Below are 16,470 nucleotides of genomic sequence, written 5' to 3' on the forward strand. Positions count from 1 at the left end.
ATAGGGGTTGGGCCAGTGTCAGTTTCTCATCCCACCCTAGGTGTCGGTGTGCTTCTTTCCAGATTCTCACAATATGCGTTGCCATGTCCGATTTTGGTGTGCGACTCAGGCCACCGTACAGGTGCTCTAATGGTGGTGTTGTGCTGTTGGAGCTGATCCCTTTGATGTGTGGAAGGCCCCCATCCCCATGGAGCATATCATTCACCACCGCCATCTGGTTGGCCCAGTAGTATGACTGCAGTCTGGGCAGCCCAATCCCCCCTTCCCAGATGGACCTCCGGAGAGTGGAGAGCAATCCGCGGGTGTCCTCCTCCCTATAGCAGCTTCCGAAGGATGCAGTCGAGTTTGTGGAATTCTTGTTATGGAATATATAATGGAGCTTTTTGCATGATGTACAAGAATTTGGGGTGAGCAATCATTTTGAACAGGGCGGCTCTACCCATCAGCGTCAGTGGCAAAGAGATCCAGTGGCGGGTATCACAGTGCACAGGAGCTCCCTAGAAGACTATAGAAACCAGAGTAAAAAGGAATCGCACTACAAGAGGAAAAGACATCTGAAAATGCCTGAGACTTCATTCAGATAAGTAACTGTAAAGGAAAACTAAATCTGTCTTAAACCAAGTGAAAATTTGCAAATACAGAATTTGTTGAGGATATCAGTTAAGCAGAAGTCTTGGAAGATTATCTGTATTTGTTGAACATTCATTGTTTATTTCACTGGAACTGTAAATACTGTGAAATATATTTAAAGTTGGTTAATTGCAAAGCACGCGCTAGAATTCGTTGTACAGGAAATGAATACGAGAAGCGTGTGAATTTAGCATTGTAATGCAATTAGAGCGCATTGTATTGAAGGCCGCGTCAACGTTAAAGGAAAGGGCCTAGCCGCGTAGGCCTACGTGTTATGATCCGCATAAAAAGGAAGTCGCGTGCATATTCCTGAAGCGATCAGCTGTGGCGTAGAAGAAACCAACAGCTGTTCTGGAAGTTGCGCTCAGCTGCGGAGTGCACGGTTCGTGTGAGAAGCATTTTATTGTGGATATAATCTGACGGCGAGTCATCTGTCGGCAAGTCAGTTGTACATGCGCGCGCACTACCATTTGTGATCAGAACACTACCATCCAAGCGCACATTTCTTCGTTCGATAATTTTGAAGCAGCAGAAGAAAGTGAGTCATTGTACTGATATAAGGAACAATTTTGGGGCAAAAAGAAAGACAACAGATTTTTTAAAGAATTTCTGAATAGAAAGTAAATGTTAAGTTTAAGGTGATGAGTAGTCTCATGAGTCTGAGTGGAAAGAAAGAAAAAGACAGAAAGCAGCACTATAACAAGGAAGCAAAGCAAAGTTTGAGAATATTAGTGCCAGAAGCAACAAGTAGGAAAATTAGTATTGTCAAGGCTTATGCCACTGTCAAGAGAAGCAAGCTGTATATAGTTTCAGTAACAAAGTTTAAGAGAATACAGGAAACAGAAGTCACATTTGGCATCTCAGTGCAAGTTCATCAAGCAATTGAAGTATAAAGCAATTCCACGTTCAAGATTGCCTCTAGACAGGTAAAGGTGGTTAAAGGGAAAAGAAATTATATATATTATTTATTGAAGGCAAGAGTAGTATGGTTATGCTAATCATCACTGTATTATGTGCAGGGGTTCCAGTGTTCTGAGTCGTCAGGAAATTGAAGGGAACAGAAGAATCCTGTCAGTTTGTCATTTTCTCCACTTCCCCTTTTCCCCCCAGCTAGTCAACTCAATAGTTGTTCCATTAACTGTTGGGTGTACTGGTTAGGGGGGGGGGGGGGAATCTGGTGGGCTATTCGTCTGCTCCAGCAGGAATTACGGCGCCGGGGCCCGACACTCATCAAGCAAAACATTTTTTGTTTTTAACATTTCCTCCACCAGGCAGATGCTACTGGTTGTTCACCTCCTATTCAGGAAATAAAGTGTTGTGATTGGATGCCGATGCACGTGCACGTTGGTGTGCACGTGGACAAGTCTTTAGAGTCACATCAGTGCATCCGACAAACACTGAGCAAGCTCTCAGCATTGCACCGTTGGTAAAAGAAGGAGGTTGCTAAGCAAACTATGTTGGGCACCATGCCTGGCCACGTCGATGGGTCCTTTCCTCCCATGCACACTGCTGTATGTGCGTGCTCCTGGCTGCTGCTCTCCTTCTGCGCGTGCCTCTGTGCCTTTTGGCCTCTCACCGCCGGCCCTCCAAACTTCAAGTGTATGCCAGGAAGACTGCGACCAGCGCTGCGGGCACCTTTGTCACAGGGGAAGGGCACGGGCAATGGGTGCTGTAAAGACCAGGAGTGGAGGGGTGCCTCAGTTGTGAGCGGCTGGGCGTCATGGATGGTGCAAGACAGCATGAAAACACTTGTGTGGGTCTGTGGGCCCGCTTCCTGCAATCTCGTCACCAGTGAAGCAAGGGAGGACAAAAGGGGTACGTGAAACACAGAGTTTATTCCTCAGAAAACAGACCCCTGTCTACCCAGCCAAGAAGTCCCTTCAAACAGAAAAGAACGTTGAAACCTGGACAATAATAAACATGCCAGGGTTCCATTACAACACACTGCCAGGTAAGGGGTCAGAATAACATGAATGCAAGTGTTGGCTCCAGCAGCAGCACAGCATTCAAAGAAAGAGCGCTTATGTTGTGCTTCTTTTCAGTCTGGTATACAACGTAATGAAGTTAAGGCTAAGCCTGTTTCGAGGGTAGGTTTTCTGTGGCCTTCATGTTTTCCTATGAAAATTGCGGGTCACTGGACAGCTCTGCACACACTGCATCACAACATTACTGTGTCGAGATCACCCAACACGGATTGCCGGTGCTGCAATCATGCAGCAAACAAAGGAGCAGGGAGCACCCCACTCGCCCCGGAGCAGACCACCTGGCTGGGGGCACCCAGCTCACAGCAGCCAAGGCTCTCGGGGCACCCAGGCCAGGGTTGCACTCTCAGCCATGGTCACATGGCTGGACCATTGAGGGAGGACGGCGTTGCCCCGCAGGGGCGCCGCCCGCATGCAGAGCCCCGTCCCTGGGCCTACTGCACGCGGTATTGCAGCAGCAGGGTGCACACAAGAACGACATCAGAGTCAGTATAGGATCGACTGAGAAGCCGGAAGCAGCTCGTGTCTTTTATTAACCTGGTCACATGGTTGCCACCATGTGACCATGATGCAGTTGCTGGGAGCTACCATGCTCCCCAGGAGGGGTGACATGCAACACTCCTTTTTCGTAACAAAACAAATACAAAACCACACCACAATACACACACTAACACTAGAACTGTAGATCTCACTAGCCTTCCCAAACTTACGGACCCAGCTCGCCTTGGGGTGACAGTCTGGGCTGATGAGCAAACAAGGTGACACATTGGAACATCCCCCACACACACACCCTTTATTAACCCGAGTGAGCGGTTCTAGCACCACTGACAACACCATTGCTCCTTGCTGGTACCCCTCCGCCAACCCCCAGCCACCATCTACCATCACGCAGCTTCCCACAATAAGTTGGCGGGACCAGTTCAGGTCCGCGGGGCACCAGTCCGACTTCCTTTGACGCTTCTTGAGGACAGTTCAGTGTTCACGGGCCGGTAAGGCCGCACCTGGGGGTACCAGGGGCCACCTCGGCCTAGTCTTTCAATAGCAGGACAAACTTGTGGCAGATGAACGGTCAGGACCGGCAAAGCCGCACCTGTGAATACCAGGGGCCACCTCGGCCTAGTCTGTAAATGATGGGGGAGAGAACCCTAGGAGGCTGTGTCGATGGCAGGACGATGAGTCATTACTTCCACTTCTCCAGAGGGCGTACAAGCACTCATGAGAGCTGCAACCCTTCCGTTGGGCCCAGTGTCTTGCAGGGTTTTTGTGTCCCCCCCACTCCCCACGCTGGCACTCGGCCACACACCATTTCCTCACCTTTCATTAGGGCTAGGACGTGCCCACAAGCCTGGATGCTGAGGCCCTCTTCCAGACCAGGATGTCGGGCCACTTGCCTGCAGTCACACATTTTTTCCTTTCTCGCTTGTGTGAGTGCTCTGACAGGGAGCACATGCTTCACCCGCACCCAAGGATGCAGACCCAGATGTCGGGAGGGCCACTCTCACCCGCCTCATTGCATGTGCCTTCTTTGGTTTGTGCACGCCTGCTGGCGTGTCACCGGTGGGTATTAGGACCCCCACATCCTTCCTTTCCCGAGCCCTTGTCCTGTTGGGGCACCCCGGGCCATTGGTGCTGCCCCTCCTGATGTGAAGTTGACCTTTGTTGACACGCTTTCTGATTCCAGAGCAGAGCATGGAGATTGCCCCACTCATGGGGTTTGGAGCACGAACCTCTGTGGTAGATGTGCCCCACACTCTGCCCCTTGTCCTGTTGCAGGGGCACATGAGCACCTGTTGCTCCTCCCTCCCTCTGAGGCCACAGGAGTTTGCAGCAGGCCTCAGCACCACACAGTTGCACTGTGCAGGCCCAAGGGATTTACTGGCCACAGCTCCACCTCTCCGGGCCGTTGCAGGCCTCCCCAATATCTCTTGACGGACATGGAAGGTGTAGCATTTCCTTTGTTGTTTCTCATGTCTTCAGGCCTTCCCCCCAAGCTTCTCTGAGAAGCTGCAGCGGGGCAAAGAACTACACCGCAGACGGCCTCCAGGACTTTGTAGCCACGCCCCCTTGCTTCTCGGCTGATTCAGATGTTCTACATTACTTTGTAGGGTGGCCACCGCCTCCTCACACACCAGGTCACAGCTGTTCTTCACACCGTTTTTGCGCGGCCAATGCTACAAATGCGGCTGACGCCTCTTCCTCCTCCACTTCTCCTTGCAGCCACTGCTGCGCTGCATCCGGCGGGTACCAGGCAGCCCGTGCCACCAGAGGACACAGGGCCCAGAGCTACCCGCAGAGCGGCCGACGCCACACCATGACTGAAAGACGGGCCTCCAGCAGCCCGCATACACACGGGGTCGAGACAGCCTCGTCGCCATTGTTGGGGGGCCCTCCTCGGGTCACCGGGCAGGCCTCAGCCAGTGTCGGGATCACCTGACACGGATTGCCGGTGCTGCAATCATGCAGCAAGCAAAGGAGCAGGGGGCACCCCACTCGCCCTGGATCACACCACGTGGCAGGGGCACCCAGCTCACAGCAGCCCTGTTCTGGGGGCACCCAGGCCAGGGTTGCACCCTCAGCCATGGCCACATGGCTGGACCATTGAGGGAGGACGGTGTTGCCCAGCAGGGCCGCCGCCCACCTGCAGGGCCCCATCCCTGGGCCTACTGCACACGGTATTGCACCAGCAGGGTGCACACAAGAACGACACCGGAGTCAGTATAAGATCGACTGACGAGCCGGAAGCAGCTTGTCTCTTTTATTAACCTGGTCACATGGTTACCACCATGTGACCCTGATGCAGTTCCTGGGAGCTACCATGCTCCACACTAGGTAGGACATGCAACAATTACCATGCCAAGAGGTACTGAAAGAAAACGTACAATGTGTCCTTCAATCCCATCATGTCTACCAGCAGTGTCAGTGGCCTGGAGTACTTTAAAGTGCACAATTTGCTGCTAACTTGACACCGATTCCACCAACATTGGTTGGCAAAGGAAGCCCCGCACAAGTACGTTTACCCCCACCACACAGTCAAGTTTTGGTCTAGTTGCACACCTGCTTGCTACTTCATCTCCTTTGCAATTATCAGGTTAAAGAGTAACCAAAAAGCATAATTGTGCCCATCAGTGCAAGCAATGGCCGATCAGGATTATGGGCAATGCCGCAGGGCAGCCCAAGGCAAAGCAGGGTAACTGCTGTTACCATCAGCACACCTGGAGAGGAGCAGCCCAACCCCCTTTTGCATGCTCCTCTCCCATCGTTAGCTACAGAGACACGCAGTCTCTGCCACACAAAGCTGAGGAAGGATGAGGTGTGAGCAATCACCTCACCCTTCCTCCAAGCAGCAAGGTGCTAAGCACCTAAGGAAACCAACAGTCAGGCAGGGCCCAGGTTCAAAGACCTGCCCTCACAGGGGGCCAGACAGTCGGCTATCCGGCCGGGGGCTGGCCCACAGCTCCCACTACTACACACATCAAAGACCCAAGGTCTCCCCTGAGTCTTACTTATAAGCGCAGCATGCTCTGAGAAAACACAATCTGTTTGTGGACCCTGAACATGGACCCAAACAAACAGGAGGTTCACTGTTTACTCAGTGTCTTCCAACCTTTGCTTCTTTAGCAAACTCTAAGAAGTTCGTTGTATTCGCAGCGTCTTTTTCCCCCTTTGGCATGCTACCGTTCCCAATGCGTGTGCTAGTGTAAACAATCATGGGCAGCCGAGTAGATTCTGATCGAGCGTTCTATGTCAATTACAGAAAAGAACGTAGCAGTGTCTGATCGCGGCCCGTTCTTAGGAGGGAGAGAAAGGAAGGCTACTGTTTCAACATGTGCGCTAGTGGAAACACCCACGGACAGCCGACAAGCTGCAGGGCGGCCAGTAGACTTGTCAATTACGAAAAGAACGCAGCAGAGCCTAATCCCGGGGCGGGAGGAAAATCTTTAATGGTTTTAAAAATTAACAATAAAAGACCGGAGCAGGCAAGAAATAGGGTCTTTGGACAGTAATAAGCAGTGCACAGATACCGGCATTGCACAGCGCTATATAATAGCATAAGTAAGGTACAGGCCGACAGCAGGCTTATTGAGACTTTTCGCCAAATCCTCCTCCCCCTTTTTTACGAACTACACAAAGTGGCCAGTTGAAAGAGACCTGGGTAATATTAAACCAAGCGCTCAGACACTTAAAAGCATCATTACAAATTTGTTGCGAACCCCGATTTTAACGTAGAAAGAGGCCAGGGCTGGGGGGGGGAATGGGGGCATTTTTTAGCTAAACATAACCCATTTTTTGTTTGGGCGGCAGCTACCCGTTACCCAACATGGGCAACAACACAGCAAACAAACAAGCAGTCCATTTCAAGAAGTTGTTTTTTCTTGTGATCAAACAGGCCAAACAGAGACATGGGTCCCAAATGAAAATCACAGGAACACTCAACACCGGCACAAAAACCCAAGTCACCTCATCTACTGGCAGCCATCGAGGCGCCGGAACACTATGGTTGGGCATGGGTCAGGGAGAATATGTATGGCCTACCAAGGGAAGGGACACCCATACCACCCAGTCAAGAGGACGACGACAACACCAACAAAAAGAAGGAAAGTAACAGAAGGCGCAAGAAAAGGTAACAAAAAACTGGCAAAATTATGTGGGAACATGGCTGAATTGCAACAATTATTGCAAGCAATCAGGGGAAAACAACCACCCCCCACAGGGGGACCTGGGGCCACGAATCCTACCATACCCCTAGAATCCACTATAACGGTGACCACCCCCCACATGCAACAAACACAACAGCATCAGCCCCTGCAACACGACTGCCACAAGTGCCCAACAACAGCCACCACAAATGTGCCAACAGCTGCAACAACAGACCCAGCAGGTGCTTTAAAAGCATGGGCAACCCCCATTATACACACTCTGGGGCAGACAGGGGCAAGCAGCAACAACCAACAGACATAGCAATGATTTGCAATGCCCAATTAGACTTAAAAATGAAATCCTTCCAGACTGAAATACTAAATAGATACAAAAGATGACTAGCATGAAACATTGACACCACAATCAAAGAAGCAATATGCCCCAAAGAGTTCATCGAAAGCTTTTCACTGATAGAAGCCCAACGCAAAGGGAAAGATGCTTTTAGGGATCCCAAAAAGATAGAGGAGAAAGCCATAGCCAGAAATGCCCAGGTAGAACAAAACTGGGACAACTATGAATATGTGAAGAAAATATTCTCCAATGATGGCAGAAAACTATGGGCATATATGGATAAAATAAGAGAAGTAAAAATCACTCCAAGAGGGAAGACCTAGCTAGCAGATATTAGATTTAGGAGAAGCATGTCAGAGAGGCCAGCCATAGAATGGGACGAGGTCCAGAATGACTTATACACGCTGAATGCAGAGCCTCCATCAGAGGAAGAGGCCCCACAAACAACCTCCAAAAATAACAAAAATGCACAGGGCCCCAGACTTAATGACAACGAAAAACACAAAAAAGGGAAATAGCCTTTTCGGAAGAATCAGCCATGGGCGGATAAGTCTAATGCCCACAGGCAGAACAAAAATCACTCCCCAAAGGCCAACATTCCATGCAGGAATTTTGGAAAAAACCTGTGCACATGGGGGAAGAAATGCTGGTACAAGCACACTTGCACAAACTGCAACAGTGACCACGCAGCAAGCAACTGCACCAGACTGCCAGCAAAAAATTCAAAAGACTAACCTCAACCCCCCCACCAAACCCATTTTTAGTACCGGGCAGAACTCCCATCAACCCAAGCAATTTTATAGAAGCACTCAGCAATTACCCAGAGAAACCAGCGAGGCGATATGGCAGGGTTTCACCATCCCTTTCAAGGGCACAGAATGTCCCGATGAACCTGGAATCAGCCAGGGACAACCCCCTGATGGTGGAGAGCAAAATCAAGAAGGAACCATCACTAGGCAGGATTGCGGGACCCTGGGACCACATGCCCCTCAAAGACTACATAATATCTCCGCTAGGTTTGGTCCCCAAAAAACCCCCCGGGAAAATGAGGTTAATTCACCATCTCTCCTACCCCAAAGGCTATTGCCTAAACGACGGCATTCCACACACGGAATCCGCGGTATCCTACACACACTTCCAAGAGGCGGTAAGACTCGTACAGGAATGTGGCAGGAACGCCCTGATGGCCAAAGTGGATATCGAATCCACTTTCAGACTTTTGCCAGTCCACACAGATTCACAGGAATGGCTAGGTTTTACTTTTAATAACAAATTCTATTTAGACAGATGCCTGCCCATGGGGTGTGCATTATCCTGCACCCTATTCGAACAATTCAGTTCCTTTTTCAAATGGGCTTTCCAGAAACAGAGATCAGGGTCCAAAATAGTGCATTACCTCGATGGCTTCATGGTGATGGGACCACCAAATTCTGAAGAATGCAGCAGGGCCCTGGTGAGACTAGAACAGGTGGCCTCACAGTGGGGCATCCCTCTGGCAATTGAAAAAACGACCAAACCAGACAACAACATAATTTACCTGGGGATTGAAATAGACCCTGCAAGGGGCCTATGCAAAATCCCGAAAACAAAAATAACAGAACTCTTGGAAAAAATACAAGGCCTGACAACAAAAGCACAGTAAAAGAGATTCAATCATTAGCAGGCAGTCTCAACTTCGCATTCCAGAATAATCCCCCAGGTGAGGGTATTTTCCAGAAGCCTGCTAAAAATCAAATCATACACCAAAACCCACCTGCACATCTGGCTAGGCACAGAGGTGAAACAGGATCTGGAAACTTGGGGGAATTTCCTTAAAGATTTCAACGGGACCTCACTTTGGCGAACGCCATTGAACACATGGACAAAAAGGGTCCTTTTCACCGATGCAGCCGGGAGCAGGGGGTTTGGAGCTATACTAGACTCAGAATGGGTGACAGGACACTGGCAAAACTCATGGCAATTGGCAGGGTGGACAAAAAAATAAATAAATAAAAAAAAAAATCACCCTCCTAGAAATATTCCCCATCTGGCTAACCTTACACATCTGGGGCAGGCAGCTAGCTAAGAGGGAACTCTTGGTCTGGTGCGACAACATGGCAGTAGTAGGCTCCATAAACAGAAGGTCTACCAAATGCCCTTTAGTGCTGAAAGTCCTACGAGCCATCACAGCAGTCTCACTACATGAAAACATTGTGGTCAAAGCAAAGCACATCTCAGGGGCAGATAATAACATTGCAGATGCTTTATCTCGCTTTCAGTTGCCAGGATTCCAGGAGCTAGCGCCACACGCTCAGGAACAGATGACACTGATACCAGCAGAATGCTGGACAATAAAGGGGAATCAAGAATAACAGCATCAACGCCAGCGCCAAAGAGCCCAGGCCGGGATGCCCAACAAGAACCAGGCACCTCAAAAACGGGTGCCAACAACAGAACGGCATCAACACCAGCGCCAGAGAGCCCAGGCCGGGATGCCCAACATGAACCAGGCACCTCAAAAACGGGTACCAGCAACTCAGGGTTCCTAACAGAGATGGCAGAGAAAGCACTGGCAAGCACCACCGCAGCACAGTACGGTAAGTGCTTACAAACAGTATTTAGAGTCACTGGGTTAAACCATGTAGAGTTAATAACGATTAAAGACAAACATTTTTTAAATGGGCGCATGAGCAGGGCTTCAAGAGAGACTGGGCCAAAAGACACCGGGTTGCAATCTCATATTTCTCAAAAATACGGGGCGATTCAGACCCCACCCAGAACGCCCTAATTTCTTACGCAATGAAAGGATGGGGCAGAATAGAGGCCCCCCACGTGGACACCTGCCGCCCCCTTGATTTCAACAAACTAGTACAAATAGCATGCCAGCTGGAAGCCATATGCTGGCATTCATACAAGATCATATTAGTCAAAACAGCCTTTTTTCTGGCATACTTCGGGGCTTTCTGTGTTGATGAACTTATCGCCTCCAGCACCAAGGCCACAAACGGCTTGGGTGTCATGGAGGTCAGGGTTAGACAGGAGAGGGTCAGCATAGAGATCCAACAGTCAAAAACTGGGGGCAAAAGAACCATCAACATTTGTTGTATTGATGAGGCAACAAACTGCCTGGTATGTATCACCAACCTTTATTACACACAAAGGCCCAAGGTGGGGGGGGGGTTCCTAATACACAAGGACACCTCCGCACTAAGCCGCTACCAATTCAAAAGGGGTACTGATGAAAGCAATCAGCAAAGCAGGGTGGGATCCCAAGGGCTTTGGCACCCACTCCTTCAGAATAGCGCCGCCACCTCAGCATGGCAAGGAGGCCTAACACCTCAGCAGCTGAAAAACATAGGGGGATGGAAGTCAGATTGCTACAAAAGATACATCAGACCAAAGCTAATATAGCCATCCGTCCTCATCTTGCTTTCTCCCCCCCCTCCTGCAGAAACAACAAGCGAAGGGATGACCCCACTCCGATCAGCATGGATCATCGCCACTCATTTATCTTCAGGACGGGCAGAAGAGACCAAAGAAGGGCCACTTTTCAGAAACACCATTGTCTCATGGTGGGGATATAGAGGCCTAAAATGGGGCGAAATCCACGAAACACAGCAGGGTTGGTCGCATACAGAGACCCGCCAAAATGTTTGATCATACACCTAGGGGGCAATGACCTGATGTCCATTGGAAGTAGAAATGTATTCGAGGACATTTGCTCCTCTCTAGCAGGTATTTCTCACAACTGGAGGGGAACAGAAATATATTTCTCAGCCATCCTATCCAGAAGGAAATGGCAAGGGGCAAACTGCTACAAATCTGTAGACATTTCTAGAAGAAAACTCAACAGGGGGCTAGAGAAATTCTGTATAGCAAGAGGACTCGGTTTCATAAAACACCCAGCCATTACACTGGGAGACCCGGACCTTTTTCTCAAAGACAGCACACATTTATCTAAACAGGGCATGGAACATTTCTTTCGAGAAATTTCAGCAATGCTAGCCTCCAGGGGCTGTCGCTAAGAGATACTTTCGTGGGAACACGGTCAGCCGTCAAACTGCCCGCATGTGGCGGCACGGGCCTGAGGGGGTAACCTCAGGACCCGGTGCCCAAAAGTATGACACTATTATGATATGTGATTATCATTATCTCCATAACCATATCTGTACAATAAAATCCCATGGCCTTTTATTGCCAACACTTGACAAATACTGTGTGAGCCTAATCATTCCGGGTGAGGGTCAGGGGTCGGCCACTATCTAATGCAGGCATGTGGGTTCAGCAGTTAACTAAAGAACTGCAAATGTACATTGGTAAATACACGAAGACAAACGGTAAAACAAAGTGAACTGTGCTCTGGTTGTGATTTTGATCTGGGTCATTTAGGGTGGTGGGTTGACTATGCAAATTACAAAAACATGCAACTTTTTGTAAAGTGGGGCAGTTGGAAACCCACAAGTAAACCTCGAGTTGACATTTATCAAAATGTATAGGTTCTAGCCCTCCCCCATCTAAATTACATTACCCCGGCAACGTGCAGCTTTACGATAGTAAACAAGTTACTCATTTTCAATCGATAAGCTAATATTTGGAAAGCACTAAAAAATTAAAAAGCGGCAACAAACATAGTAAAGATATAGGGGAAAATAGGGTACACACATTACTAAATTGTACAGGTAAGCTTTAAACGTAACCATAGGCTATCAACGGGAACATCAACAAACTCACTAGAGCTACCCACGCACCACCCGTTCCTTCATCCTTAAAACCGTCTGTTGATGCAGTCTGACCTATTGCACAAGCTCTGTTCCACTATGAAAGTAATATTAGTTCTTATAATTGGGAAGGTTAGTCCAGAGCTTAATTACCCGGTTTCGTGCCGGGCTCCAATGCTGCTTTACTACGCACCCACCGCTCGTCGATGTGCACCTGCCGTAGCTGCAGCGCCATCATTCAAACCACCAGCTATGGGGCCGCCCATCACCATCCCCTGGGCAACGGCAGGGAACACACGGGGAACAGCGTGCGAACAGAGGCACGTGATGGTCCACACAGCGGCGCGAGCTTTGCCGCTAGCCACCGGCAGATGCACATCTAGAGAGCATTGGCATGTGACGACATCAGCTCTTGCAAGGCGCGAGAACGGGCGCGAGCACCTAAGAGACAAGTACCCTGAGAAAGTGAACAGGCACAATGGCAGCTTAACATGCGCAGTGGTGTGGCAGGGCCCAGAGGACGCCATCTTAAGGTCGGGCAAATTAATACTGCTTTGCCTACGTTCTTACTTACGTTGCAGAAGAACCAAAAAAAAGGAGGCCGGGTGTGTTGGTAGATAGAAAACCCTGTGTCAGCAATAAAGGCGAGCCTATGGGAATCGCAGTTTTCTTGTAAAAAAGTAAACGAGGTCAAGGTATGATTGAGCTAAAAGGATGTATGTTTACCTAGAACATGCCCTTTTCAGTATGTTCTTTCACGTGTTAGAGTGAAAGAACATTGCATCATATGAGCAACATAAGCAGTTTAATAGGGGGGCGTTTTAGGTAGGGAGAGCATCATTGTACGGGCTGCACTTGAGTGTTCGTTCAAACACTCTAGCACCAAATAGAATGAATACGCATTGCCTATGAGTACGAGTACATTCCCAAAGTGGCCGTCGTGAAACTTAAGTCTGGCGCGTGCAGTTTTTTTCGACGTTCTCAAAGGTATTACACAAATCGAACCCCGGGAGCAGCAGACCGGTGACGATTTAACTGCCATTCCAAAGGTGTAGTTGGCTCTTAGGCACGTAACGGCGTCTGCACTGTATTCTCGCCTGCTTTCATGATGGTAAGCGGTCTAAGGGCGGGGCTATAGAATGGAACTGATAGTTGAATTTGACACGGCTTTGATACATTTCTGCAGGCCCGGCTTCGCGACACATTACCTGAAATGGGCACAGGCCATGCCCTCGTGAACCCTGCTTAGGGGTTCGCCCCTGTGCTGGCTGCATTTATGTATTCTGCTTTATATTTAAAAAGGTTTAAAGATTTTAGAGGAGAGATCTTATATTTGGGAGTTTTAAAAATCGATGAACATAATACCGATTGCATTAAAAAATGGAAGAAAAAATGTAAGTATTGGGACAAGATATCAAATTTTACCCAATGAAAGGATCTCGCTATCAAGAGAGATTATTTACCACGTATCTAACTTGTCAACAATATTTATTAATTCCCACATTGTCTGTTTGGATGTGAATTTATGCGATTTAGCATGACTCTTTATGGGGACTTATGAAATAATGTTTTTTTTTGGTAAGTAATGAAGATTACCCATGCTAACTGCGCAGGGAGTATTAATTCTATTAAAGACTAGGAGGCGAGCCTTATGCTTCAACTTCTTTAATTTACTACTCCTCAGCAGTTTCAACAAACCAATAAAACCAATAATAAACACTGAAAATGTTTCAACAGACTTTTCTTCTTTGGAACTACAATCCCCATAGTCTCTGTAGTCCATCTCACTCCATGCTCAGCCATGACCACTTCCTGCCCATGAGCTCCTCCTCTCTTTTACTGGCTCTGAAATGTCACTTTTAACTCCACACAAAGTCCTGCCAACTGAGCGAAGACTTAACCACTCCAAACCGAAAGTCGATCCACCTCAACTTCAAGCGACTGCAGCAGCTAGTCTCTTAATTCAATTGTTTTTCTGCTCTTCCCCAAGGAATGAGATGAAGCTGAAATTTTAGGCAGGTGTCCATGTATTGTCACTATTTTATACATAATCATCAAATCATCATAGCGAATATGTTATACACAATACATAGCTTGGGAGGGAATTTAATGCTCGCCTCCTAGTCTTTAATAGAATTAATACTCCCTGTGCAGTTAGCAGGGGTAATCTTCATTCTATGACTAGACTGGAGGCAAGCATTATGCGTGTTCAAAGCTTCCCAACAGAGCGACCGCTAGGCTCTCGGTTGGCTTGAAATAGAACTCTTTAAACGTTCGATCTTTCGACCAGCCTGCCGCTAACATAATATCTCTGAGACACTCCTGACCTAAAGGCTTTAGACGCCATAGCCCCTCTTACTGAGTGTGCTCCATACTTCTTCACATCAATGCCTGCTACTTGCATGACTTCCTTAACCCATCTAGTGATGGTAGCTGTAGCTACACCCTGATAAGGCTTCCTACGCGCTATAAGCAATTGTGTGGTACTAGCTGCCCTGTGTTCGGCAGTCCTGTTTTCATATTCTTTGATGCAGCTTGCTACGCACCATTTCGGTCTATTCGGAAAATCCTCTTCACTATAGTGAAAGTTACACCCTCTGGCCCAAAGGACCTCCTATCTACCTCCAACGCTTTCACGTCTGACACACGTTTACAAGAAACTAAACATAAAAGCATTGCCAGCTTTCCTGATAATTCCTTCAGGGATAAGTATCTGTTTCCCGGCCAACTCTCTAAAAGTGTAAGGACGCCTAACACGTCCCAGACTGTCTATATTGAGGTTCTGGGGGCACCTTAAATTTAGCTCCTCGAATGAGTCTAATTACTGCTGGATGTTCTGCTGGCTCCCCATCGATCGGTAGATGTCCTGCGGATATTGCGGACCTGTATACCCCTATTGTGCGGAACGCTCGTCCGTCTTGCAACAGTTGTGCTAGAAAGTTTAATATCATTACTACAGGCGCAGAAATGGGATGAACACCTCTCCCTTTGCACCAGCTAGTTCACTTGGCCCAAGCCGCGTCGTAGCTCCTTCTCGTGGACGGAGCCCAGGATTCTGCAATGAGCTGAGCAGCTTGCGTCGAAATGCCTGGCAATGCCCAGCGTCTCCTGATATCCTGTACGCGATGAGCAAGAGTGTCCCTCTCACTCTCAGAGGATGATATGACCCAACTGTGTCCGTGAGCAAGTGTTCTCCTTCTGGCAGCATCCTCGGATGATCCGCTGCTAACTCCATAAGAGTTGGAAACCATACTTGTGACTTCCACAGTGGTGTCACCAACAGGAGCTCTGCTTTCTCCCTCCGACACTTCGCTAAAACTCTGCTTAGCATCATGAATGGGGGAAAAGCATAGTGTGGGCCGCCACTCCATTCCTGTAGGAACGCATCTGTCCCTCGAGCACCCGGATCTAGTCTCCAGCTGAAGTACACCGCTTTTTGGGCATTCAGCCAGGATGCAAAGAGGTGTATGTGAATCGGTCCCCATCTCCAATTCATCTTCTGAAACACTGCTGGATCCAGCTTCCAATTGCTGGAATCCGTGAGGTAGCGCAAGTTCCAGTCCGCCACTACGTTCAGCGTCTCAGGGAGGTATTCCGCTGTCACTGATGTCTCTGATTGCAGGCAAAAGTGCCAAAAATCCTTCGCCAGTTCTGCCAGCATCTTGGATTTGGAGCCTCCTAGATGGTTTATATATCAAACTGCCGATATGTTGTCCATCTTCAGTAAGGCGCACAATCTCGTCTTCCCCCTCGTAAAAGTTCTGATCGCAAAAGACCCTGCAAGTAACTCTAGGCAATTTATGTGGAGGCAGAGTTCTTCTTCGCTCCATTTCCCCCCTGTCTGCAGGTCTCCGCACCTTGTGCCCCAGCCCAGCCGGCTTGCATCGGATTCTATAATCAGGTCTGGCCGGTCCCCGAAAATGGCTCACCCATTCCAGGCGTCCATATTCTTCAACCACCATTCCAGTTCTGTTTTTGAATCCTGATCTAAAGGTATCGACTGATGATACCGCAAGCCTTGCTGCAAGTGTCTTATCTTTAGCCTCTGCAGTGCTCGATAGTGTAATGGCCCGGGAAAAATAGCTTGAATGGAGGCTGCCAGAATCCCTACAATTCTCGCCAACGTTCTGAGAGATACTACTTGTTTCTGTAGACATCCTCTTAATTCCCTC

General features: G+C 48.7%; 1 protein-coding gene across 4 annotated transcripts in view; it reads right to left on the reverse strand.

The window, feature by feature from the left end:
• LRRC36 (leucine rich repeat containing 36) overlaps window positions 1-12,752 on the reverse strand; it is a 1,132,044-nt gene extending 1,119,292 nt beyond the window's left edge. For 3 of the 4 annotated variants that reach the window (XM_069604413.1, XM_069604376.1, XM_069604369.1), the window contains exon 1: window positions 12,452-12,752. In XM_069604413.1, the coding sequence (XP_069460514.1) occupies window positions 12,452-12,536 (85 nt within the window). In that variant the 5' untranslated portion in view covers window positions 12,537-12,752. The remainder of the gene's footprint in view (window positions 1-12,451) is intronic. The other variant, XM_069604384.1, reaches the window with a different exon arrangement.
• Between the last annotated feature and the right edge of the window lie 3,718 nt (window positions 12,753-16,470).

Source organism: Ambystoma mexicanum, chromosome 1p, assembly GCF_040938575.1.
Source record: "Ambystoma mexicanum isolate Mex_15411 chromosome 1p, UKY_AmexF1_1, whole genome shotgun sequence".
NCBI classification, from domain to species: Eukaryota; Metazoa; Chordata; class Amphibia; order Caudata; family Ambystomatidae; genus Ambystoma; species Ambystoma mexicanum.